This window comes from Numida meleagris, chromosome 9 (genome assembly GCF_002078875.1).
Source record: "Numida meleagris isolate 19003 breed g44 Domestic line chromosome 9, NumMel1.0, whole genome shotgun sequence".
NCBI classification, from domain to species: Eukaryota; Metazoa; Chordata; class Aves; order Galliformes; family Numididae; genus Numida; species Numida meleagris.
Window position 1 is genome coordinate 19,046,420 of NC_034417.1, and position 26,082 is coordinate 19,072,501.

Here is a 26,082-nt window from a genome sequence, read left to right on the forward strand (position 1 = left end):
CTTGGTGGCTGAGGAAAGTAGGGCAGTTATTTCTGAGCGGTATGATTAATTGATAAATGCTGCCGTTGTGTAGAGGCAAGGTAGATCTGAGCGCTCCGTCTCCAGCGACGCGTGGCTGTCGGTAACAGGAGCGCTTTGTGGTGCACAAACCCCTTTGCAGGGCAGATCCAGAAGTAAGCAGAAGGGATTGTTTGTTGGCTTTAAGCTTTGCATGTCTGGAGATTTTTTTTTTTTTTCTTTAATGTTAAATAGATTTAGAACAGAAAATCTTGCCTGCGTGTAGTGCTTCCAAAACCCTCGCAGATGGGTGACTTTGTTTCCAAACATCAAATGTTTCAGCTGCTTAATGCCTGTTTTTAAGCACCAACAGCCCTCTTGGAGAATGCTCACATTAAGCCTGCTGAGAATTAGGCTTTTAGAAGAAACGTTTTTAATATTTTATCACAAAAAAAAAAAAAAGGAAGAGTTATGGAAAACAATGCTATGCTCGGAGTCCTTTGCATAACACACAGTGCAACATCGCGGTGGAAGAGGAGGGGAGGGACAAACGTGCCCCGCTGCACAGCCAGCCCTCTGCGGGTACGGAGTGCTGCAGAGGTCTGGGTACGTCCTGTACAGGAGCTGCTTTGCATGGAGACAGCCTGTGCCTGCACACCACCAGCTGCATGGCGTGTGCTGCCCGCTAACCCCAGCGTGTGTCGGCAGAGCAGCATCGGTGCCTTGCTGGGAGGTGGGGATGGACAGATGAAGATCTCGTATCTAATGGCTGTCGGGTGTTGTCTTCAATAGGCATGGGTCTTGTTTCCAGCGGGTGCCCCAGAGGAGGGCTCCTCTCACCCTCTGTGTGCAGCTGATGGATTGCTGCTCAGGACAGGAGGTTGTGCGTCCCTGTTGGTGCAACGCGGGGAAAATTGCTCACAGCACACACCTAGTTCCTGAACTCGTGTTCGGTCTTTGAACTCTATCTGGAAGCAAACATTTGGTGCTGATGTGTACACTTTGTTCTGAAGCTTTCACCAAGGAGAGTCGCAGAGCTGAGGGTTGGACCCAGCAGTGAACGTTGCACTGTCAGCACGGGGCTTTGCAGAGTGGCGAGTTAGAAAGCAGCTCTTGGCGTTGGTGTCCTGTAATGACGGCGTGTGCTTGGCATTCGTGAGCTGTGAAACGTGTGGAGTGGTGGATACACAAATACACTGCCAGGATGGAAGGCTGTATGGCAATGCGTAGTTGTGATATACCTCTGTGCTCTTAGCTATTTGCAAAAATGAAAGAAATATTTCTACCAACCCTCCCCCTTTTTTACAGTGCTCCTTCTTTGACATGGGCTGTGCGGCATGCACTTCTCATCCCGAGTGTTTCCTGCTGTGCACAGCCCCAGCTCGGTGCACGTGGCTGTGGCTAGCTCTGAGCTCGGTTCTTGCTGTTACTGCTGTTTAAAATGAGTGCCTGTAACACAGGTGGTAAGATGGTTCTTGCTCCAAAAGGACTGTCCACTGGTGAAACTCGTTTTTTTTTTCCCCCCCAGTAACTACAGTCAAAACTGGTCCTGCTGGTTTCAGCCCTGCCGTTAAATTTCCATGGGAGTGAATGGAGGAGGTTGTCTTGCTGAGATATGGCTGGTGATGCACTGTGTTTTAATACCCAAGGAACTGTTAACAAGTTCCCTGGCTACTTTGGCAGTGAATTCAAGCTTTGAGTCTGTTCATATTGCTGATGAAGAAACAATCAGATTTAAGCTTTCTTTGCAAAATGTTGCTGGGTAAAACATATCTGAGGTGGTGCTTGTCTTGACTTCTGCCATTGCTCCCTTCCTCCTCTAGCAGCTGACGTGTCTGCCAGGAGGGCACCTCACTCCATGAGCATTTCCCAAAGGGGAAAGGCTCCTTGGCATCTATATGGGGTTTCTTATTCTCTGGTCTTTGCTTTAAAGGCATGGGACTGTAGGGAGCACGCAGCCAAGGCCTCTGTCGTGAGGACATTGCTCAGCCAAGCTGCTGCTTTTAACGGGCTGCCAGCCCGCAGCGTGCTGTATGGTGAGCACGCTGTTGCAACCATTTGAGGGCTGAGTGCTGAACCCTGCTCTCTCCAGGACGCTGCAGCCCTGCTGGCTCCGGGGCTCTCTCCCTGCATCCGAGTGCCCTCTGCTGGAGCTCCCTTCTCTTCCCCGTGAGCAAGTTCTGGCTGCTGATTGCAACAGCCCTGGATGGCGTTTGATGCAACTTCTGCATTCCTTGCTGCTCGTCATCCCTTGGTATCTGGGTACGGTTTAGTCTCCTGCTGTTTGTGGTCGTTTCTCTTGGGATGTGCTTTAAAAAGGTTGCTTCTGCTGTTCCGCACGCAAAACTTCCTGCCTGGGTGGATGCAAGGCTCAGTGCAGAGCCCCGGGAGCGCAGGAGCGGGATGCAGTGCAACCAGCTCCGCTGTGGGGCTGAAAGCTGACACTGCTGTGAGTGGGGGTTCTCCTGTTTGTGAAGCTGAAGTCACTTCTGTGGGGCTCCTGTGCCCAGATGTGGGCAGATTTGTCTGTGTTTCTCCTGCTCACAGAGGACCTGCCTGCAGAATCGCTCCATCTGACCCCATTTCCTGTGACCCTATTGAGTGCTGCCTTGTAGGACAAGATTGCCCTGAAACAGGCACTTTTTTTGCTTGCTCTAAATAGCAGCTTTGCATTGCATTGCAGTCAGGAGGAGCAAACACTCCGGGGCTGAATGCCGGCGATGCCAGCACCCGGAGGCGGGCGTGCATCGAGGGGCTCTGCAGCTGCTCGGCGTGGGAGAGACCGGGTGGCTGCGAGCCAGGCTGCTTCCTTCTATAGAACCCCCAAATCCTCTGTCAGCAGGAAGCGAGCTGGGGAAAGCTGAACCACTGGCACTTCCAATGGGCAGAGATCAGAATGGAAACCGGCTGCCGAAATGCGCGTTGATTTTGTATGGCGTTAGCGCGCCTTTGTTGCACGTGGGTTCAGACAACCTGGAATTTCTGCCTTCAGTGTTTGATGAATATTAATGCCGTCCTCACACCGAGCAGTTAATTGGATGCTATCACTTTAACCACCTCGTTTACATTGAGAAGTGCTCTTCATAAACGGCAAACGTCAGCGTGAGGTTCTGCGCGCCGAGAGCAGCCAGGGCAGCCCCTGCAATCCCCAGCCCTGGGCAGCATCCCTGAACCGTGGGACTTGAGCGGATCAGGATCTTGGCTCAGATGGGGAAATGAGGAAATGCAGCTGGGAGAAGTAATTGCACGCTGTGTCTGTAGGCGTGGTGCAGTGTCAGGAATGCACAGCAGCTGGAAATGGAGTGGGATCTTTTTTCTCTTGGTGATCTTGGGCTTTGCAAAGAAAGCTTTGTTTTGCTGCTGAAAGAAGCTTGGGAGAACAGGGATTGGTGAGCAGGGGTTTCCCAGGTTCCTGTGTGCATGCTCTTGCCAGTTATAATGACAAACGAAGTCAGGCATCGTTATTATTATTATAATCAGCATCATTATGGATTAGGCCATGTTGGCAAGTGATTGAACCACGTGTCCAGGCCTGGATGGTTTGCAGCCTCTACACTAGAGAAGTGAATGAGAGAGGCTTACAGGGAAGCACACGGACCAGAGAACAAGGAGTTGTCCCTATTGATGGTCAGAAACCTTTTGTTTTATGTACGTGCCTGTACTGGTAGGCACGCATTGCGTGTATAGTGCATTCAGCTTCCACCTTCCCTTTGGTGCTCGGGGAAGCAGCATGCGGGTGGCTGTTACTTGTGCCCATTCTGCTCTTTCTGCCCCAGATCCCTGTTGCTGTGGAGCTGTCAGTGCCCACAGCTCGGTCCCTGTGCTGGATGCACCGCAGGGATTTCTTTCTGCTGGAGCCGTGCCCTCCTCCTGCTACATGTGTGAGTGCTGCCAGGCTCTCCTTGCCTTCCTGCCAGGGGAACTGGGTAGTGCACCTGCTTGGCTGCTCCTGCAGTCGCTCTCCTGGGTGTATTTCCAGGCTCTGCAGCTGTTCTTCCCACCAGGCAGGGGCGGATGGAAGCAGGGCTTGGCTGGGGCCGTGCTCCTGGCTGCAGCCGGGCTGCTGGGGACGCTTCCTGCCCATCCCTGGAGGCTCAGCCCAATCCTGGACATGGTGCGGGGACGGGGGCTGCCCCACGTTCTGTGCAGTGGGGCTGTTGTGGAGTATTAGATGTGTTTTAGAGAGGGGCTGCTGTTGGTGCATTGATACGGGGATACTTCTGCTGTGTGCGCAGGGAAATAGCAGGCATGCACGAATCCAAACCGCCTCTGTGTCATCTCCGTTAGACACATCGTATACTTGGATTTCTTTCAAAGGCAGAGATGCAGAATCATAGAGTCCTTGGAGTTGGAAGGGACCTATGAAGGCCATCTAGTCCAACTCCCCTGATGTGTGGGGGTACGCCCATATGAATGGGCAGGATCTTCCAAACAGGTATGGGTTGGGAAGATCTTAACATGTGCAGTGCTGGAGCCCATTGTGCTTGAGGAATGTCTGCAGGACAGCTCCAAATCCGTGCCAAGGGGTTCAGGAGGAGGAATCCACAGGATCCTGGGATGAGAGGTGGGCAAGGAACGAGGAAGGTGGTGAAGGAACAGCCCCAGGAGGCCCGGTGGGCAGCCAGCCCCTCCGTTTCTTCGCTGGATGTTGTTCCCACAGGGGGAGAGCGTGAAGCCTGGGAGATGTCTTCTTGAAGACAACGTGCTGAAGGATTGAATAATAAAAGTGAGTCTCTTGGGGAAGCTGAGCGAAGCTTCCTGCTGGATGCAGCGTGAAAACGCTGCTCGGTGTTTAAAAATAGATGTTCTGTGCAGAGTGGGTCTCCTCTCCTGGAACCTGGCTGTAAGGAAAAGACACGCAGGGCTTTGTTGGTTGGGTTTTGCCTTTGTTTGCTTCAATTTCAAAGGAAGTGCCAAGAAAACGAGTATTTTGTTGCAAAGATATTTTCAAGGCCGCGTATTTGTGTCTTATTTTTTTCTGAAGAGAATCGTGGAAGGCGAGCTGACAACTTAATGGTGCGTGATGCGCTAATACAAACGGCTGCGTGGCCGCGTTTAATCCGTGAAAGGAGAGAAAAGAAACAGTAGTTATCAGCATTCAGAAGGCAAGGCGCGGGCTTAGGGCATGCAAAGCCTTGGAGGGAGACCGGAGGAGCAGCTCCCAGTGCTGCATGAAGCTCCTGACAGGCGCGGCGAGAACGGCTGCGATTGTTGGAGCCGCCTTTGTTCGTTCCACCGAGCCTCCAGCGAGGGGATGATGGGCAGAGAGCCGGGTGGCTCCAGTTGCGTTGGCACACGTGGGCGCTGAGATCGACCTCCTTGAGCTCGTTTGGGAAGAGAATTAAGAGGATTCACAGCGGGGATGGTTACGTTTTAAGCCGAGTGTGTATCGGGTACCGCTTCTAATCAAGAAGGAAAGAGTTGGGGTGCCCGAGCGAGCCTCCTCTTGTGGAACTGGGTTTGCTTTTAGCGGAGGGTAATCCTTTTAAAACAGCTCTGCTTCGAGGCCGACTCCAACAGAAGAGTTCTTGTTTAATTTTGGGCTGGGGATGCGGGGGAGGGAGGCGGGGAGCTAATAAGGGCATCATTCAACGCGCCATCGCCGAGTTGAGGAAGGGCAGGGAGCGTTGAAATGCCGCTTTAGGCGTTAATTACGCGGCGTTCCGAGGCGATGCTGCTGTCCTGATTCCTGCTTAATCCGCCTGCATTTAGGATGCTGTGCTCGTGACGTCCCATTGCTATTTTAAGAAAGTTTTGGCCACGTTACCAAATACCGTGCGAAGCCTTCCAGCCTCGGTGGCACTGCGCCTGTCGGCTCCGGCCGGGAAATATGCAGAAGTCATAAAGGAGATGGAAAAACCTCCGCAAATATTTTGGGGCCGGTGTGCGTGTGCCATAAATAAAGCGCCGCGGTGGAGTTGGGTTCGTTACATCTCTTCTGAAGCTCCCTTAATGATTCCAGAGCCCCTGCTGCCTCTCAGATGCAGCCAGCTGTGATGCCTTTCAAGGTTAGGCTCCGGCTCCTGCTTTATGAGCTTTTCGGTTTGTGTTCTTCCACTTGTGCAGTTTCTCAAGTGAAACCAGATAATGGTTCAGCTGAACCCGAGCTCCTTCCATCGGGGCTTTGGGTCGGAATCGTTCGGGAGCGCCTCGTGAAGGCGCTGTGCGAGGCAGATGTTGGGATGTGCTCTCTGTCTGGGGTGGGTGGTGGAGGGGAGAGCAGACCGGGTCCTGTGCCGCTGCCTGGAGGAAGTGACATTTCTGCTCTTGATCCTCCAGTGATTCCGCGTGTTAGGAGCTGAGCCTTGAGATTCGGCGGCGGCGCTGCCTTCGGAGCAGGCAGGGCTGAGTAAGAGGATTTCTGTGGATAGAAGGAGAAATTCAGCTCCAGCAGCTGGTGCAGATCTTTAAGTGCTTCAATTTTTCCTTTTTTTTTTTTTTTTCTTTTTGTCTTTTTTCTTCCCCTCCACATCTCCCCCCGTAGGAAATCGGAGAAGGAAAACACTTTAAACCACCGACCCCTCTATTTTTTTGAAGTTGAAAAAACCCGAGCTGCGTTCGAACTCGGAGACTTCCCTTTGCTTAAGGTAAGCAAGGAGCTGACCTGTGCTCCGTGGGTGCGTGCATCCGCTGGCACAGGGCTGGCACAGTGATGTGCTGGCAGCGTGCTGCCGATGGGTAAACCTCCCCGTGCAGCTGCAGGAGGCACGAGCTGTGCTGGCTGCGGGCGCTCAGCCCGCCCCGAGCTGCTGCTGTGCTGCTGCTGAGCACCAGGGCTCCTCTGCACAGCTCCTCTCCTCTCCGTCTGGATGGTGAGTGGGCTTGGGACCTTGTGTGGGACCCTGGGGGTGTGGAGGGCTCTGAACCCTTCGGGGCAGCCCTGGGTGCAGGTTGCTGCTATAGGGGAACCGGAGGCGGCCCTGGTGCCGTTGCCATGGGATCCATCAATGACTGAGTGCCGGTGTATGTAAATACTGCTGTAAATGATTGAGGAGAAGGTGATGCGTGAGAGCGGGGCTGCGTGCTGCCAGCCTGGCTGCCTGCTTTATGTGAGAAATATGCTAATTGCCTGCTTTGGTGCGTTTGTGCAATTAGCCACGCTGCAAGCACGGGCTCTGAGCACAGGAGAGCAGGGTTTAACCTGTTGTGCCCACCTGGATGTTGGGGAGGCTGTACAAAACACAGCTGTTGAGCTGAAGCTTGGCTTTCCTGCCTTCCTGGCTTTCCAGAAGCAGAAGTTTCTCCTCGGGTTGAATTTTAGTGGTAATTTGTTTATTCACTTGGACTGCTCGTTTATTTATTTGGATAGTTTCCTCACCAGTAGTGACACATCTCACTGTGCACGACCATGGGAGACCCGATTCAAAAGAAGCAAATTGGAGCTGGGAAACCTTCCTGGGATTTCTCCCCGTGTCACAGGCGAGAGATAAAAGCTCCTTCGCAGCCGAGGAATGATTTCAAAGCATTTTGCAATGATTGAAGGAAACTTGAGGCTTCTGCCCAGTAATTAATCTGCGGTGCTGGTGAGTGGTGTGTCACAGCCCTCGCTGCTGGCTTGGCCGGAGCGTGGTGTGTGAGCAGCCAGCCTGGGAGCTGTCAGCTTGCATTACGCTGTGCAGCACGGAGCGCTTGAAATCTGCTCTTAAATGAGCAGAAAAGAGCGTTTAGCAATGCAAATCCTCAGGCCGGAGCAGCAAATGGATTTTGAACTGGGCAGACAAACACGTTGGGAAGTTAAGGTGGTGTTTGCTGCAAGCATCCATTTTGTGTCACGGCACCGGGCCTGCTTTGTGCTGGCTCCCTCGTGGAGTTTTCTGCCGGTTGCTTGCAGTGTTTGTTCTCCTGTGTGTCAGTGTGTGCTGCAAGTCTGCCCCAGCATTGTCTGCCTTGTCAAACTCATCATCTTCCCAGCCCTTCTCCAGCTTCACTGATGGCAGAGCGTGCTTTTTATTCACGTCGAGGCAGCAGAATCGGAGAGCGTGCTCCTGCTTAGGAGGGGAATAAAGTTTTGCTGCCAGCTTTTAAATCTGTATCCTCCTAAATGCGCTTAGCAATCTGCTGATGTGAGCAGCACGAGGGTTTTTTTTTTTATATTTAAAGTGAATTATTATTATTATTATTATTATTTTTTTTAGGATGAAAGTAGTTGAGGATGTGAATGGTGAGGGATGGATGAAATTAAGCAGCAGAAGCACTGATGGCAATCTGCAAAGCTTTAATGTGTTAATGTGGCTGGGCATTATGCATATTTAGCAGCAGCCTGGTTTGAATCCTGGAGAAGGAGCAGGGGTGTTCTGACTCCTGTCGTGATGCTGTTCTGCTGCAAGTGATGGCTGGGACCGAGCAGTGCTTTGAAGGAGATGCTGACAGCTATTCTGCTGCTGCTCGAACTCCATCAGCTATAATTGCCCCCGAATTTGGTATCGGTTTAAAAACAAAATACTGGGAGGGTGGGTTAAAGAATGATGTTTGTAAAATCTCCCAGCTTCGCGTCGGCCTTATTTTGCCTTTGTGAATTATTCAGTTATTCAAGGCTGCTGTAGCACTGTGTTTAATATGTTTTAAATGACATTGAATCCGTTAATACGATGGAGGAGGAAGGCTGGGTGCGCTAATAATTAATCCGTGGGGGGGAAGAGCAGAAGATAAGCTATTGCCATGGATGGAACAGCTTGTTTGGTGGGAGCAGGCAGCATCTAGCATCCCCTGAGCGTGGCTTTGGCCACCCAGCCCAGGAGCTCGGCAGGTGTCTGCAGCTCAAATAGAGCCAGGCAGGACATTAAACTGTCCAACAGCTGTTAGAGCCCACAGGCAATCAGCCCCAAAATGAGCGCAGGGAAGAAAGTGGCGACCAGGTGCTGCCTGGAAAAGTGCTCCTGCGCTTTGCAACTGCGAATGTGATGCCATCTTCCTCCTCCTGCCTTGGCAGAGTGCCTCTGAGCGCTGCCACATGGTGCAAGTCGGAGGGAGGCTGGCCCAGCAGCACGCTGAAGGCTGGGAAATGTCGTGTGCTCCTCTGCGGGTGTCTTGGAGTTCTGCAAGCAATGGGAAGGCTTAGCACTAACAGAGCAAAAGGAGCTTATAAGAACAGCGCAAGGGAGAAGAAAGGATGCCTTCACCTGGGTGTCCCTGGTGTTGGGGAGAAGGGAGGGCATCCATCTATCTTCTCTCTGGCCAAACGTGCATGAGACCTGACAGGAGCAGCAGCCTGCCTTCCTGGCACCATGAGGACATATCCTCGATGCAAGGTACCTTAGTAATTTGTTGCATTAGGAGGCTTCCATTAGTGCCAACTAATTACAGGGGCCACGTTGGGTTCGAGTCGCAATTACATTGTCCGATGGACGGTAATCAGCTTTAACACACGTCTTCCGTGTGTGGGAGACGTTTAATTGCTTGCTTTTCTTGACAAAGATGTTGCTGCTTTCCCTAATTGGGTTTCCCTGCCTTCTGCAAGCCCCTCCGTGCAGCCCACAGCCCTCCAGCAGGAGGGTGCAGCCTCTCACCTCTCCATGCACTGCCTGTGGCATCAGCACTCCCCAGCAGCATTGCTAATGGCATCTTGCTCCCAAGCAAATACTCTCCAGTGGTGCTAAATGCTCACGGTGCTCTTATGCCTGTGCATGCATGCACAGAATAGTTGATGCTTCTAGTTTAGCTTAAGGTGTCTACTCTGAGAGTTCCTTTTATTTAGATGTTTAGCAAAGCCGCTCACGCGCGGTGAGCCGTGCCGCTCTGTGTGTGCGCAGGCTGCTCTGCAGTGCACGCTGCTGAATGGGTTTGGGTGTAAAAAGTATCATCAGCAAAACTATTGTTCGTGCTAATTGCTAACTGGATGGCCGCGTGTTTGCAGGAATTTTTGGCCACGCCGCTGCCAGTTGCTTGTTGGAAAAGCACTTGTGAAAGGGTGATGCTGGCAGCGCTGTGTTTGGGAATGGCGGGCCTGGGATGAATAGCACCAACGTTTTAAAGCAGCTACAGCGCAGCCACAAATCCACTGCAAACACTGAGCGTGTACGAAGCAGGTGTTGGGAAGGTCCGGACGATGCTTGGAGGTGTTTTGCTCATAAACCATTCTTCCAGGTGTGATGAGGTCTGTCTGGGGGGTGATTTAATGGTCCTCATCTGAGCAGCTCCTTTGCCTGCCGTGATGCTGTGTGGTCAGGATGAATGGTGATGTGTGGCGTCGTTGTCAGTCCCGGCACGTCCTTCCTAATTTATTTTCATTACATGGATGCCCTTACTGTGGGACAGGCGTAACCCATCTATAAAGCAATCACTATAAAGCAATCACTGTGTTTGTACACGGGTGGATGCAGCGCTCCTCCCTTTGCAGCTCCGCATCTCTGGTGTCCAGCACTGCAGGTGGAACCAGGACCAGTCGTGCTTCGTGCACTGACTGCCCCCGCTCAGCACTGTGGTTTGCAACGTGGTGCTCAGTGAGGCTTCGAGGCCAGCTCAGGCTGCTTCAGTGCTGTCCCTTGCTTTCCTAGCACTGGAGCTCAGTACGACATCTGACCTACAAAGGTGTCCATGATTTCTCAGCAAGTGAACCTGCTGAGTGAGCCTTCATTGAGCAGAGATTTCCTTAGGCTTCTTGAATGCAGGCTTCATCCTGAATATATTTACCTCGAGTAAACAGTGGCATTTTCTTGTAGGTTTTGTTAAGGGTGATTTCGTTTTGGCAAAAGCTCTATCCAAATCTTCAACCACAACTGAACCTCTGCCTGTTTGCAGAGCAGCTCGGGGCTTCCAGCCTCAGGGTGTCAGAATATTCCAGATCAGAAGGCTTAATTCAGATTAAGGTTTAATTTCTCTAGTTGCGTGCGTGGAACAGAGTGGGAGGAGAGGCGGGCAGAGCTCCTCGGGTGACCCATGGCCTGCTCTGTCCTGTTCAGCTGCGGCACTTGTTTGGAACTTGTGCTTTTGCTGTGCAAGTGGATGAGAGTCACGCAGAGCCTACGCAGAACATCCTCTGCGTGGGCTGCCTTGCTGCCCCAGGGTCCCGGACAGCACTTCTTGCCGTTGGAAAACACGTGTTTTTGGAAAAAGAAAGCATCAGTTGAGTCATACCCAATTTGCTGCAAGTCATACTCGAAAGGTCAAGTGTGCTGCTGTGTAGCTAAGCATCAGAGTGTCCTCGGGATTGAGTTCATGTTCAGAATGATTGTGAAAGGCTTTTGCTTTTTGTGGTCTTTTTGCTTGTAAATAGAATTTCTGCATACGCTGATTGTTTTGGAGACGCTCTGTAATGAAGGAGTCCTGAATTGAATTGGACTCTCAGAGCTTCGAGTTTGCTTTGCTTCTCCCCAGAATAGCAAACTTGGTTGCATCCTTCTTGTTTGTTCCTTCATACTCTTAAAAGAAATCTTCCTTGCCTTGCTTCCACGAGCCCAATAGCTGCCTGCCTTTGCGGGGGAGGAAGAATTGGGCTTGTTGATGTTTCACAGCAGTTTGCTTAAAATAGGAAAAAAAAAAAACCCACCCAACTCCTACTTCTGCAAAGCAGGAGCTGCTTTGGAAAAAACAGGTAAGCAGCAAAGGAATTTCTTTTAGCAACAGGAACGAACGTACGAAGCGGCGCTGACTTAACCTGCGTTGGAAGAGAGTGCTTTTCTCCCGGTGCTGTGTGTGCCAGCACGGATCCCTGGCACGGGGGGATGCTGATGTGAGGTGGGTTGGCTGTGGTCTGTCCCAGCCAGAGCTCCTCTCCTGGAGCTCTTGGAGAGCAGCTGAGTGTGGGGAAGGTCTCGGTTCGCTTTGTGTCGTAGCTGCTTTGTGGTGAGTGAAATTCTATGCGGTGTGACAGCTGCGGGCGTGTGGTAAACACGTGCAAGCCGGGAGAGAAAGCGAGTTCTTCCTGACATCTACGGCAAAGCGCCCGTGGGTTAACGGTGTAAAATGGGATGTGAGGAGCGAGCAGAAGGAGAAGGCCACGGGCTGCGGGGCTGGAGCGAGGCCATGCATGTTGTGCTCCCCCCGGGGGCTCCCGCAGCGCTGCCCCTTGCATTGCACGCTGCAAGGCCAGCAGAAAATGGGGCTGAGGAGGCAAAGGCTGGGGAGGCACACTGCTTCCCTGGGGGGGTTGTTCCACAGTGTGGCTCTCAAAGCTGCTGCCTGCCTGGGGAGGGGAGAGCAGCCTTGAGTGAGGCAGCGTTCCCAGGCTTCTGTCCACCTCCGTGGTGTGTGTTTGGTGATGCTGCTGCAGAGAGCAGCTCCAGTTGTCTCTGAAGGGCTCTGAGCCTGAGCAGAAGTGCAGAGAGGTTATGTTGTGGAGAGCAGTAAGGTTGGGTTGCAGCTTTCTGTTCTGTAAGTTTGTAGGAGTTTGGGAGAAATGCTGAGGGTCTTGTTAGAGGATGTGAGTTTGGTGCATTACAGCAGGAAGAGCAGCCGGTGTCTGTTTTGTGGAGCGGACCAACAGGTCTGCAGATGGCTCCTCTGGGTTAGCATCGACTGCAAATCCGCTTTTGGAGCAGAATGCTGTCTCTTCATGAAGCCTCTCCTCGCTTGGATGTAAGAAATTGTGGTCGGGATGTCTTCTGTCCACTGGCTGGTTCCAAAGGCTGGCGGCTAGCAGGCTCATCAGCAGGAACGGCGCCGCTGGGATATCTGCGTAACCTGTGATTTCTGGGGTTTAAGAACCACATTTATTGCTGTAACTCAGCTGGTCCAGTTCTGGTTACTGCGCAGAGTGATGCTGTGATGAGAGGGACTGTGCGAGCCCACGGAGAAGCCGCTGATCTTGGATGGTGAGTGGGATTCTGAGAAGGCGGCAGGATGGAGCAAAGCCACGGCCCGTTAGGCTGGGTTGGAATTAAACCACCCTCTCCAGGAAATGAGGTAAAACGGTCCATCCCCAAAACAACAAAACCAACCAGCAGTCCGTGCTGAACTGGAATCTCAGAACTCAGCAGAGCACAGCAGCAGTGCGCAGCGATGCTGCACCTCTCCCCATGCAGCGGTCGGCGGTGCTCCCTGAGCTGCTCCTTCTAAGGACAGGGCTCCTCTGGAAGTGCTTTATCTCCTCTCAGCAGTTGTTCTGACCTTTCCCTTTGCTGCTGATTTCTGTGTGTGTGTGTGGTGGCTGTTTAACAGCAATCACCTTCGGTATTAAATAATGCAAATAAACCCGTGGCTGTCAGCGCTGTGCGGGATGACTCGCAGCTGGAGCAGTTTGCTATCGAGCGCCTTTCAGCTCGCTTTTATATCACTTCTAATTTTACTCTGCCCTCCTTTTTTTTTCATCAGCTCTTCTAAGGAGCTGAAGTAGAAAGGATTTAAAAAAAAAAAAAAAGTAACTAAAAGGATCTCTCTCTCTTATGCCTTATTACATGCTCTCTGCATTCGTGAGCTGCATTCCGGAAACCAGAACTGAAGTTACTGTGTGCAGTGCATAGAAGCTGGCACTGCCTTTGCTGTGAGCTTCAATGAAAGCAGCATCTGTGCAATAGCTTGGGCTCCCCGTACCAGTGCTGGGCTGCCTGAAAAATCCTGGAGCCAGAAGGTTTGCAAGCACATGGGCTGGGGTTAGTGGCAGTCTGAACACAAGCTCTGGGGACAGGTCGAGCTGGAGGGTTCAGAGCTATGGGCTTGGAGACCTGTGGCCCCATGCATAGTACATGTCTGGGGGGGGCTGGCCCTAGAATGAGGGACCTGTGCCTGCTCCTATGGGACAGCATGGGAACACTGGGAAGGTACCGGGAAAGCAATTGCAGTCTGAGCTTCAGAAGCTTCCTGGGAATTTCTCTTTATTGAAGTTTTCCAGTGCTTGTTGTTGTGTAGGTCATTCCCTTTGGAAGGGGTTAATTTTGCTGCAGCCTTTAATTCAGCAGCTGCCATCGGTAGCTCTGCCCGAGGAACTGTCTGTGCACCGTGCTGGCATTTGCCATGCAGTTAAAACAGGGCACTTTTAGCCAGGTCCTGTGACTTAAAGCATGTTTTATTTATCTGCTATAAAGCACTGTGCTCCTTAACCTTCGCTTTTTGCACGGGGAAAGAAGCAGCAAAGTACCTTTGAAATACGTAGGAGTGTGAATGGTTCGTGCTGATAGCAAACAGCGCAGCAAAGCAGCGGGTTTGGAGTTTGCAGGAGCCTGAGCTCCAAGGAGAGCTCTTTGGAGCGGTGCATGGGGATGCTGCATGCAAGCAGGCATGCCAAATCCTTGCCAGATGTCTGAGCTGTCGTTTGGAGCACGCTCTGTGCTGAATTCTTGTAGGCATTGTCATGAGCTGGCAGCAGAAGTGCCTGCATCTCTCTGCTCCGTGGCTCTGTTGTTTGTGCAGTGCTGATGGGAAAGTAAACCCGGGTCCCCGTGGTACTTCCAGCTGCGGTGTCCCAGTCCCAGAAAGGTGTTGTGTGGGACGACTGGAGCTGCGGAACGTGCTGCTGATGTTCATGGGATTGTGTGAGATGACATTCAGACGTCCCTGATAAGCCAGGAGCAGCGCTGGGAAGATGTGAGATGATGGTGAATACTCTCATTTTGATCCTAACCTCTGCGTTTTGCCGTCGATTTGCAGTGAGGACGCATTGCTGATGGAAGCAGCGGCGGTGCTCTCCTGTAGCAGCCAGGCCGCTCTTTGGGGCTGACAGAGGATCTCATGGTTTTGATGTTGCCCTCACTTCTTCAAAGCGAGGAGAGCAAAGCTTCAGGCTTTGTGTTTTAGTTCCCTCCTCGTGGGTTTGTAGTAGAGACAGGTGAATGTGTAAGGGGTCCGGGTGACTTCCCGCCCAGCTCATTGCAGCTGACACCAGGCCAAGCTCCCAGGGAGGAGTTCCCCTTGCACCAGCTCCGTGTGCCCCTGTCCCCTGCTGCTGGGACATCCCTGCGTTCAGCTGGGCGCGTGGCTGGATGTCATCTGTCCGTTTAGGAAGCGTGTGCTGTACGCTGTGATGCTGCAGCTGCCCTGTCCTTCCCTTTCATTCTGGTTTGGCTGCTCCTTGACTCTGCCTTAACGCGTTGCCACCTTCGAGATAAAGGTTCTTGTGGCTGATGGCAGGCTTCCGTCAGCAAAGCTGTCTGAGGGTGTACATCAGCGCACCCGTCCTTCAGGCCTGGTGCTGCTCAGAACCCGTGTGTATTCTTCAGACTTGAACACTTCTTCATAGCGATTCTGCACTGCAGAGCTCGCACACGGGTGCTGGGACGTGCCGTGCTGTGAGAATCGCAGCTGCTGACTGTTCCGCATCGCACTGACTCCACCGATCACTTAAAATAACTTCTGCCCCCAAATCCCTTTTGTGCTCAGATGCTGATCTGCTGGGAAAGGGCAGCTGCTGCCGCGCGGGCCCGGCACGGGCAGAACGCATGAGCTGTGCTGCAGAGCAGAGGTGGGTTTGTGCTCATTTAACGTGTTGCTGCTCTTTGTCTTTGGTGTAAAATGCATCTTTTTTAGGAGCTGATGGGATGGTGCAGTGGCTGCCAGCAGTGATGGGTAGGCGTGACCTGGATGGAGGCTGCAGGGCTGGAGGTGGAGGTATTATGGAGGCTGATATGGGGGAGGGGGGGGCAAAATTGTGTTAATCAAGGCAGGATTGGTGCTCAGGTAAAACCATGTGGCTTATTAATGTAGTCAACAAGTGGTGGAGCTACGCTCTGAGCCTCTTGCACTACTCGGGCTGGCTGAGGATTGCAGCAGCCTGCACGCAGTGCGCAGGTTGGCACCAGGGCTGGGGGCTCCCACCATCCACGCACCGTGCCCCTTACGCTGGGGCAGGTGTAAGGAAAGGACCTCACCTGTGTGTTCTGGCGTTGGATCTCGCATTGCTCCCAAAGCCTGAATGTAAGGGCACTGATGAAACGGTGCTATCCTGTGCTCCGTTAATCTGCGTGGTAACAGTGCAACACTTGATAGCTCGGAAAGAGGCACTGCAATGCCTCTGCGAGCAGCAGCTAGATCTTGCAGTTGTTACTTGTGCCGTGAGCGAGGGGTTTAATAGCTTAATCCATCTGGAAAGCAAGGAGGTGGATTAGGCTGTACGATGCATGGGCTGATAATTACCGCAGCACTCCCTCCGAACTGCACGCCCCGGTAAGGCATTGCGTGGCGCACACCAGGCACTGCACCGGGGTTTTTAGCAGTGCTCTATGGCACGTTTACTGGAAGAACAAAGGCACCTTGGTGGTCCTCTGATGGGCAAGGGCTGTTTCATGTGCTGGGGACTGGCCAAGCCAATGCACACAGAGCAATGTGCAAAGAAACGCCGCCGAGCGTGTTGTTGGCAGTGCGGGTGGGCGCCTGCCCGCCGTCCTCAGCGCTCATTTGTTTCCTTGGTGCACGCTTCAGATTGCAATTATACTTGGAGCTGCAGTTGATTTTCAATTAGTACAGGCTGATAAATGCCCTTCAAAGAGAGCAGTGTGTGCAGGGGTTAAGAAGGAAGACCCGCGCTGGCTGCACGGGATGAGAAGCATGAGCAGATTTTGATGCGCCGGGATTGTGCTGTGGATTGTGCCCACAGCAAGACTCCCAAAAAACACAACCAAACCACCACCACGATCAAACAAAGCCCTATCACGAGTGCAGCTGATGCTGAAATGAGATGCAAATCTCAGTTCCTACTAAACGATCCCGTGGGTAGCTGTAGGTGCCGTGCCTTTTTGAAGTGCTGCTGCACAGCAGTGGGCATTCCTCCTGGTGCTTCATGGGCGTGTTGGTGCGAATAAAGCTCTCTTAGGCTCTGGTTGCACTGGGAAGCTGTGGAATGGACTTCTGGCTGCAGCTTCCTCTCTCTGTACGCTAGATCCTTCCTGCCCAGCAATGCAGCGAGCATCAGACAGCAGATCTGTGCTGAGGAACCAATGGAAGGGCAGAGCTGTCAGAAATTGGAGCCTTTCATCAGCATCTCATCAGACAGGAGAAGGCTTTGGCAAAGGGTCAGAAGTTTTGACGGGACCGTTTTCCGCAGTTACTAAAAACAAGTCCCGAGTTCTTTATTTATTTTTTGTTATATAACACCAGAGTCATCCAACGGCAAAACTAAATAGCATCTCATTACAGGAAATGGGAGAAGAACAAACAGTGGGAACCTTGTGCGTGGCCGGGTACGCTGTTAGATCGGGGCACATATTGAAGTCCTGCTGTCTCTTTGTGAAACACTGGGTTGAACGTGTCTCAGGTTGGCGGTTCTGTTCACGTTTTTTTCTCTCTGTTCTCAGCAGCTCAGTCTGACATAGAGGCTTCAAAGGCAGGAGGTGGCTTATCGCAGTGGAGCAGGAGCTCCGCTCCTCGCTGGGAGCAGCACCGCGTGTCCCAGACCTCCGCAGCCTGGCTCCTTCTGATCCTTGTGTGAGCATGGAGAATTTCATGGGAGTGCCCTAAACCACTGCCAGCAACGTGGGCTGGGGAAGTCGCCTCAGGGTTTGTTTTTCCGAGCCTTCCTCAGCTCCTGCGGGGCTGGGCTGGCGGCTCCAAGCTCGCCGGTCCCGTTTGTTAAATGCTGTCCGTCCAGCATGAGCAGAAATAGAAGTCAGGGCTGCATGCCCACCTGCCCTTGGCACACCCAGCCTTCCCCTAGGAGCTTCGTGCAGGAGGAGGAATTACGTTGTGCAATGCTGGGCAGTGGAAGGGAGGGCTTCCTGCCAGAAATAAGAAGCAAGTTATTTTCTCACTCTTTGGGAAGTAAGATAGGTGCGTGCAGCACGTGGCTGTCCGGTGTGCTTGCGCAGGTTAAAGCCATTCCTGCTCCCTGTGTGAGCCATGCAGACAAGCAGTGCTGCTTTGGGGTGGGACAATATGCAAGAAAGGACCTCTTAAAACAGCTTGTAATCTGATGGGCCGGTTGCTTGGGGGAAGTCCTGCAACAAAAACCGAACAAGCAGCCGAGGAATGACGGGGGTGTCTGCTTTCCAGGGAAGCACAGCTTCTTTGCTCCGCGTTCTGCAGGGGCTCATTGCCAGCAGCCTGCAATGCCTGGGGGCTGCGGCCGCTCCTGTCTCTTACCAGGGATTAAACTAAATGATCCCTTCAATTAAACCAGGGCTTCCTGCAGAAACTCAGTTTCATCATTTTTGTGCTGGGAATTATTATTCTGGTTCTAGATGTCATTCTTCTGGTTGCATTTCTTTTTTTCCTTCCGGGGCGGCTCACCCCAGCTCGGGGCCCGTCCTATTTGGCAGATGTATGGGGCTCTGTACAGAGCACGGTGACGATGGAGGAAAGGCATCTGAGCTCCCGGGCTGGAAATTTGGCTCTGGCGTCTTGGGATTTTCCAAAAAAGAAAGAGTCCTCATCGTGTTTTCAACCAAAAAAAAAAAAACCAACCCTGAAACTCTCCAGGAAGGAATGAAATGCCAATGGTGAGAGAAGAGTTGAAGAGAAGGCTCTGACGTTCGGCTGCTGTCAGATTTGGGTTAAGGTCATTGCTGGATGCAGGTGCTGTGAGCACAATCAGCATTGCAGAAAGTCAGAAGAGTTCCACGGGCGTCTGCGTGGCAGCGTCACAGCCATCTCCTCCCTTGCAGGGGGAGCGGGTGCCCTAGCATCTGCTGTAATGTGATGCTGTCAGGTGGAAGAAACAGGGACAATTTATGGAAAGAATTGTATTGTCATGGTGGTTGGGAAATGGAAGAAGCGCTGTGTGTGGCGGGGGCTGTCCAGTCCTGGCAGGTAGCGAGGCAATGGTGGACAGAAGGAAAGAAGGTTGAGTCAGTGCCTAACCCTAATCTGTATAACCCTATATAGAGAGAGAAAGAGGCTAGGTGTATTATATATTTACATATATAAATAGCAGTTTGTATTCTACATGTTTTCCTGCGAGTACGCAGAAATCTGACAGCAATGTGTGCTTCAGAGAAATTCCTCTTTGGAATACATTCCATCCAGCTTTGCAGGTGAGAGACCCGTGCCTTCAAGTGGGGCTGCTTCAGAACTCTTGCAGCCAGCAAGCTGCTCTCCCTGAGAGCGGTGCATGGAGCTGTGTGCGTGCCATTCGTGGGCACGCAGCTGGGACTGCTGAGGTTTGTCCTTCCTGCGGGCAGAAGTCACAAAGCCGTAGCAAAACCTGCTTCTTTTTGTTTAGCCCGGTGGTTCTCGTTGTCACAAGCGTTTTTCAGAGGGATTGGAGCAGCTCCAGGAGGTGGAGTTGGTCCCGTGAGCGCCCTGCGGCGCTGCTGGAGCCAAAGGAGGAATGCGGTGCAGGAATGAAAGGAGTTTTTATCAGACATCTGCATGGGAGGATTTGCACTTTCAAACCCGTCGTTCCCGTGTCACTGAAGGGGTGGGGATCAGCTTGGCAGACACGCAGCCCCTGCCCTCATATCAGCAAACAGGAGAAAGCAACCCCCCCCTTTGTGCCTTAAAAATGCTTTCCCATCCTGCGCTCCTGAAATCCTTTAAGTATTATATGATGAAATCCTTTTCATGAGAGCACCGAGGGAATAGGCCAATTTAACGCAGCCCCTCTGCAGCTTTAAATTACCTCTTTCTCCCGTGGAACTTCTGAATTCTGTCTTCCACAGCTGAATAAAGAAATCCATCTTTCCATGTACCACGCAGTCAGCCTTTCTCCTGCACGGGTGGCTCTGGATGTTGCGGTGCCTGGTGAGATTTCATGCAGCGGGGCTCTGTGAAAACTCCGCTTTTCTTCCTGAGTCCTCTTCAGTTCCTCCATAGTTCATAAAGGCTCGGTGTCTCCAAAGCTCACGCTGTGCTGGAGCTGAGCATCAGCATCTCCCATTTGGGGTCCCAGAAGCTGCGTGCCCCATCCCTCTTCCTCTCTGCAGTTGGGGTTTTGCATGTTTGCTTTCAGAGCAGAACCAAGCTGAGCTAAGCGCAGTTTGAGGCAGCGTAGCCAGGGCCTGTGCATGGCTGGGGGATAACACGTGGGTCTGTTTGAGAACAGAGTCGGGCACGTGGGGTAATGGGTGCAGGGGAAGCAGGGTGGTGATGTTCCCCTTCCCTCTGTCCGTCCCCTGCTCATCCAGGTGGGTTAATTCATGCTGAGTTTTATAGGGAGGGGTCAGAAGTGTTATTCTCTTTTTAGAAGTTGAATGATCCCCGTGCGTTGTTGAGGTCATCCCAAAAGCATCATTGCTGAAAACTATCTGCTGATGCAGAAAATTGGATTTATTCTTATGCTAGCGTTTCCATAAAAATACAATTAGGTATGAATTTATGCTCTCTAAAAGCTCGCAGTAAACCGGGCTGTCGGCAAATAAGACACTTGTCTTTTAAAGTCCGATTTTAACTGACCAGATGGTGCTTACAGTGGAGGGGCATAAAACTGGGGAGAGATAACTGATTGTTTCCATTTGAAAATAATAATAAAAAAAAAAGCGATTTCAGCAGTGTGTGAACTGCTGCCAGGCTTTGGCTGGGGGGCTGTTCTGTTGGAAATCCTCCCTCGTTGCTCTGGGCACGGTGGTGGTTTTCTGCAGAGGGTTTTCCCATTCGGATGATGAAGGTTTGTGGCGATGCCCTGGTGGCTGCTCAGCCTCTCGTTGATGGTGAAAGCATGGGATGGCACAGTCCTGGTGGTACAACACGATGTGGGGGATGAGAGGAAAGTCTCCTGTCCCTGGAGACTTCCAAGGCGAGGCTGGATCAGGCCCTGGGCAGCCTGACCTAGCTGTGGTGTCCCTGTGCATTGCAGGGAGTTGGACTAGATGGCCTTCAGAGATCCCTTCCAGCTCTTAGGATTCTGTTATTCTGAGTGGCTGAGTGATGCCCTCGGAGGAGGGGTCTGGGGGTTGCTATGGGGGTAAACTCAACAGGGAGGGGGTCAGGTGGGGGTTGGGGAAGGTTCTGCACCCAAGGGCAACGTGCACGGCTCTGAGCTGCTGGAGCTCAGGGAGCACTGGGGCACTGCTCTTGGTTTAGCTGAGTTTACCTTGGTTTAACTCCTAGACTGTCCTGCGTAGAGTCAGGAGTTGGACTTGGCATTCCTCATGGGTCCACTCCAACTCAGGATATTCCATGATTCTTCTATCAGTTTGATCAAGCACTGGAATGTGCTGCTTAGGGACGTGCTGGAGTCCCCGCCCTGGGTATATTTAGGAGCCGTGGCACTAAGGGACAGGTGATTGGACTCAGAACGTCCAATGATGCATTAAGCTCAGAAACAAAAAACCCAAATTACCCATCAAACAAGCAAACAAAAGCAAGAAGTCCAACGGTTGGACTCGAGGACCTCGAAGGTCTTTCCCAACCCCATGGTTCTACCAACACTTCCAGCACCAAGCCCGCGAGGCACCGCTGCCTGAACCCCTCTCCCTTTGTTTTGCAGGTATGGTGTGAATATGCGTTGCTTGGCAGCTCGGGTCAACTACAAGACTCTGATCATCATCTGCGCTCTCTTCACGCTGGTGACGGTGCTGCTGTGGAACAGATGCTCGTCGGACGGGGCCGGCCCCTTCCCCCGCAGCCCGGGTGGCCCCGAGCGCCGCGCTGCCGCCGCCAGCAATGGCCCCGCACGCGACATGGCCAAGCAGAGCGAGGAGGCATCGCCCCAGGAGCAGCAGAAGGCTCCCCCCGTCGTGGGAGGCTTCAACAAAGCCCCGGGGCTGAAGTATGAGGAGATTGACTGTCTGATCAACGACGAGCACACCATCAAAGGGAGGAGGGAAGGCAGCGAGGTCTTCCTGCCGTTCAGCTGGGTAGAGAAATACTTTGAGGTTTATGGGAAAATTGCTCAGTACGATGGTTATGACAGGTTTGAATTCTCTCATAGCTACTCCAAAGTATACACACAGAGAGCACCTTACCACCCGGACGGGGTCTTTATGTCCTTCGAGGGCTACAACGTAGAGGTTCGAGACAGAGTGAAGTGCATAAGTGGTGTTGAAGGTTTGTGCTCCGCGTTTTCCTTTTCAGTTGAAATGCTTCCTAAAATTTGCTGTTGTCGTTAGAGATGCAGAATGCTCCTAATTTTGTCACGACAGCGTGGATGAAAATCCATCGACTCTGAGAAATCTGGTGCAAGCTCCAGCATCACACCGAGTTTTGCTGTGTTTCCTTCCTGTGCCGCTGGTTCTACTGATTGCAGCCATCTCCTGGGGCTGGGATGGGGTTCTCATTTGCAGCGCTGCTGTTGGGTGTTGGCATGGCCATTTCCACTTGCCGTGTCCGCCATGGAGCCAAACGATCCATCACACAAGCCAACAAAGCAGCACACCAACGGGGCTGGCCCTGCTTCCCGAGGAGACTCCGCTTCCCCACGGGCACGGGTGCAGCACCAGGCCCCATCTCGCTGTGTGTGACACTGCCCTGCTGCTCACCACTTGGGTTTTTGTCTTTGTGCTCCTGGTGCTTTAACAAATCCTCTTTCCTCATGTGCCCGGAGCAGTGCTCCAGTTCCACTGGTGGAGCCATCCCTTCGTGCTGCTCTGAAAAGCTGATGCTGTTTGGCTCAGTGGTGTGGCATGGGGTTAGCTCTTGTCCAAGCCCCTCCCCTTGCAGCCTCTGGGGGTTAGGGGTATGGGAACTGCCTGTAGGGAGAACTGCATGTGGGACAGTGCCCTCTCCACATCCTACTGTGGCACAGGTGAACTTCTCCAGTTGGAGCTCCTGGCTAAACTATGCAGGTGTTGGGAGGCAAGGTCCTCCCATGTCTTGGCTAAGATTTAGTCTCAGGAAGTTCTGATTGGGTTTCAAATTAAAAAAAATCCAATGATTTAAAAAAGGACAAAACTATTATAGAATGTGACACTGTGACCCATTGTAAATTGAAGACCAGCTTTCACTGAAGGACCGGAACATATTCATTTTCACACATCTCAGTGATGGGCAGTCTGTGCTGTGTTGATGCGGGCTCTTCCCCTGGCGGTCCCTGCAGAAAGCTGCCGTGCCATGCAATTAGTTTGTCTGCACAGGGTTCACATCCACAAACGCACAGGGCCCTGTGCACGTCCGTCTGGCTCACAGACCTTTGGGTGGAGGTGATACGCTGTGATGCTGGGGCATTAAAAGGGCCAACTTCTCTCAGTTCAAGTGCTGGACTTTCCCTACACTTGTTTTTGGGGCGTGAGTATGTACGCTGGGAGCAGGACGTAGGCAGAGCCCTCCTGGAACATCTTTGTTACCAAAGGTGTGAGCGCATCGCAGTAGCTGCGCGTCCTCTGGGTGCTGAGGCTGGGGAGGGGGTTTCCTTTCCTCTCTCTGCAGTAATTGATGGCTGAATACGGCTCAGGAAACGGGCACGTTTTGCACCTGACTGTTTGGTTATTCCTCTATTGGCCTTGCTTTTTTTTTTGCAGAAGTGATTTAAGAGCCGTCCTTGTGAAACGCGGTGCCAGGGCCTGGCTGCTGGAATGGCAGCGGTTAGCAGCAGCCAGCAAACAGGGCTGAGAAATGGTTGCAGAGGAGGAGCTGGAGTATTCAAACACTGTCAGCCAGGTTCAGCTCCTGCCTCGCGTGGTTCCAGCCCTGGGAACGCTCACGTTGTTGCGTGTTGAAGCCCTCGTGCTGTATGTTCACCTTCTCCCTTTCTGCAAGGTTAACGCGTTGTTATGTCCCATGACCTGGAGAATTTAATCTTGTCATCTTGTATAAATTTCAAGTGAAGCTCTTCCAGCAGATTCCTTTTTTTTGCATCTTTCAGTCTCAACGACTGCACCCTTTAACTGCAGATGCTTAGCGCTAATGAGCGAGCTGGCTTCCAGGAGCAGAGACAGCACACAAGGCTCAAATATTTCCACCAATGGTTTTCTCTTCAGGCAGCAGTAAACCATCCCATCCCCATCAGTGATATTTATTAGTAACGCGAAGCACAGAAATACGTACGAAAATTTATCTTTCCCCATCGAGTTCAAGCAATATTTTCACTGCACTGGGTTTCAGGCAAAATTAGTTTCTGAGCTTGACATTGCCGAAGGGGAGAGCGGTGCGAATGCCAGCTTGTTTGTTTGCATCTTCCTTTTTCTCTTCATCCGTGCGCACGAAAGCTTGCAGTGCTCAGTGTGCTGCAAGAGGGTCACGGCGATGTGTTCCCGCTTTGGATTCGTACATTGCAGTTGGGAACTGGCTCCAAACAAGATGCAGGGCTTTGGGGGAATCCTGCTTTTCTCTGTTCTATCCTGAGCGTTGTGCGTTTGCCTTGTTCTGGAGGCGTGTGGCCGGGTTACGTGGCACATCCCAGCCGAGGTAAATGCTGCAGCTCGGGGTTGGGAGGTTCCTCCTTTAGCACCAAGTGGCTCGAACCACAATCCAGCATTCATGTTTAATTTGGAAAGACGTATGCGGCGTTAAAGGGATTGTGTTACACCGAGTGTTGTCTGGGGGCTGAGCGGTCTCCAGGATTGGGGAGGGAAATCTGTTAGGGCATTTTAAATGCACGTTACCATCGGTGTGATGCGTCAGGACATGGTCAGATGGGAGGGCATGGAGGGCTGCCATGAGGACTGCTCTGCCCTTCCCCTGCAATCGCTTCTGATGCATCCCAGTGTCAGTGGGGACAATTCATTCCGTGAATGGGACTTTCCTGGAGTCCAGCTGACGGCGAAGCCTGTTAACATCATGGGTGGTGGGGGAGGAGTGGGGAGGGTTGTGCGCAGCGCCGCGAACGCTCGCGTGTGAGCGCGTGCCGATGAAAGGCTCACGCTGTTCCTTCTCTCCTAGGCGTGCCCTTATCCACGCAGTGGGGACCTCAGGGCTACTTCTATCCCATCCAGATCGCTCAGTACGGGTTGAGTCACTACAGCAAAAACCTGACGGAGAAGCCCCCGCACGTCGAGGTGTACGAAACGGCCGAGGACAAGGACAGGGGCGGCAGGGCCGCCGAGTGGACCGTGCCCAAGGGCTGCTCCCTTTCCACGGTGCCCGATAAAGCCAAGTTCACCAGTGTGAAGCAGTTTGCTGCTCCAGGTGGGTTATCACAGGCAAACAGCGGCTGTGCCGTGGCTGTTAGCTGGCTCAGGGGGTAGCGGGGGGCTCTCCTCCTCCCGGTTCCCCTGGTTTTCTTTGTGCAGAGTGGCTTTCCGTCCTTAAGACCTCACCCCAGAACGTCATCGAGTTCCTGCACGTTTCTTTTCCTGCTGTTTTCTCTCCATCGCTGCTCTTTGAAACGTCCTTAGGTTAATGAGAAAACGTGGCGGTGTGCTCAGGGAGGGCGGTGCAGCTCAGCAGGGCAGCTGCGCTCGCGTTTCCCGAGCCTGTTTGCTTCTGTCCCGAAATGGAAGCGCAGCACTGCAGCCAGCTGCGAAGCTGGGAACGGCACGAGATGACAGAGGGGCACTTTCCAGCCTGAGCAGTCGTCTCACGCAGGACTGCTGCTGGGACCCTGCGTCTCTCTTCGCTGGGATGCCGCTGTTTTTGCAGAGTTTGAGGGCCGTGCAGGCCTCGTTCTGGTTTAACTGGGTTGCCTTAATGAGGCCGCGAGAGGGAGCGCTGCGTTTGCGGGCTGTTAGGGGTGGGTTTTGGGGCTCTCTGCCCTCTCTCAGGATAACTAGATCAGCTTCTGTGTTGGAGTGACTGTATATAGGGGATGAATATTTTTCTAAGGGAGGAAAGGAAAACCCCTTATGGACAGACAGGCACCAAGAGCCCCTCCAGCGGCTCCCGGTGTCGGTGGCATTGCCAGGCTGCAGTGCTGCTGCCACTGGGCCCACAGAGGTGGCCCACCACGGCCCCACGGCCCCAGCTCTGTGGGGCTGAGTGGGCCCTCGCTGCCCATTGCTCACCACCTGCCTTCTGTTGCCCGCTTGACTTTCCCATGTTCTGCTCCGTACTGAGCAGAGGTTTATTTTGAGAAGTGGGTTCTTTCCTGCAGGAGTTTCCTTCGTGCTCGGACAGGCTCGTTAATAAGGACGTAATGTATTTTTCTTCAATCAATACCCATTAGAATTAATGAGTCCATTACTTAAAAGGACAGTGAAGTAATTTTCGGTTGGCACCTTAGGCCCGGGCCTCCAGGGAAAAGCTGCCGAACGCTCTCATGTCTTTGTAGTAGAGAAATACGGGGAGAGGGAAGGCTCAGAGATCTGCTGTGTGCTCCCTCCTCATCCTTTATTGATGGCAGAGTGATGTGCAGGGCTGAAGGCCTGCATCCACTCCTGTGAGGTGGCCGTAAGGAACGGCCTTACAGGCTGTAGGAAGGACGAGCAGCCTTTAGGTTTCCTTTGCTTCTTCAAACTCCTTTTCCCCTCTGTT

The 26,082-nt window shown here is 52.6% G+C and overlaps 1 protein-coding gene across 5 annotated transcripts in view; it reads left to right on the top strand.

Moving 5' to 3' along the window:
- Positions 1 to 26,082, top strand: part of GLCE (glucuronic acid epimerase) — a 37,003-nt gene that overhangs the window by 6,399 nt on the left and 4,522 nt on the right. The window contains exons 2-4 of one of the 5 annotated variants that reach the window (XM_021407052.1): positions 6,482 to 6,584; positions 21,224 to 21,783; positions 24,553 to 24,798. In XM_021407052.1, coding sequence (XP_021262727.1) covers positions 21,237 to 21,783; positions 24,553 to 24,798 — 793 coding nt within the window. In that variant the 5' untranslated portion in view covers positions 6,482 to 6,584; positions 21,224 to 21,236. Of the gene's footprint in view, positions 1 to 6,481; positions 6,585 to 6,631; positions 15,329 to 17,297; positions 19,540 to 21,223; positions 21,784 to 24,552; positions 24,799 to 26,082 lie in introns of those variants that run through there. The other 4 variants (XM_021407051.1, XM_021407053.1, XM_021407054.1 and 1 more) reach the window with 4 other exon arrangements.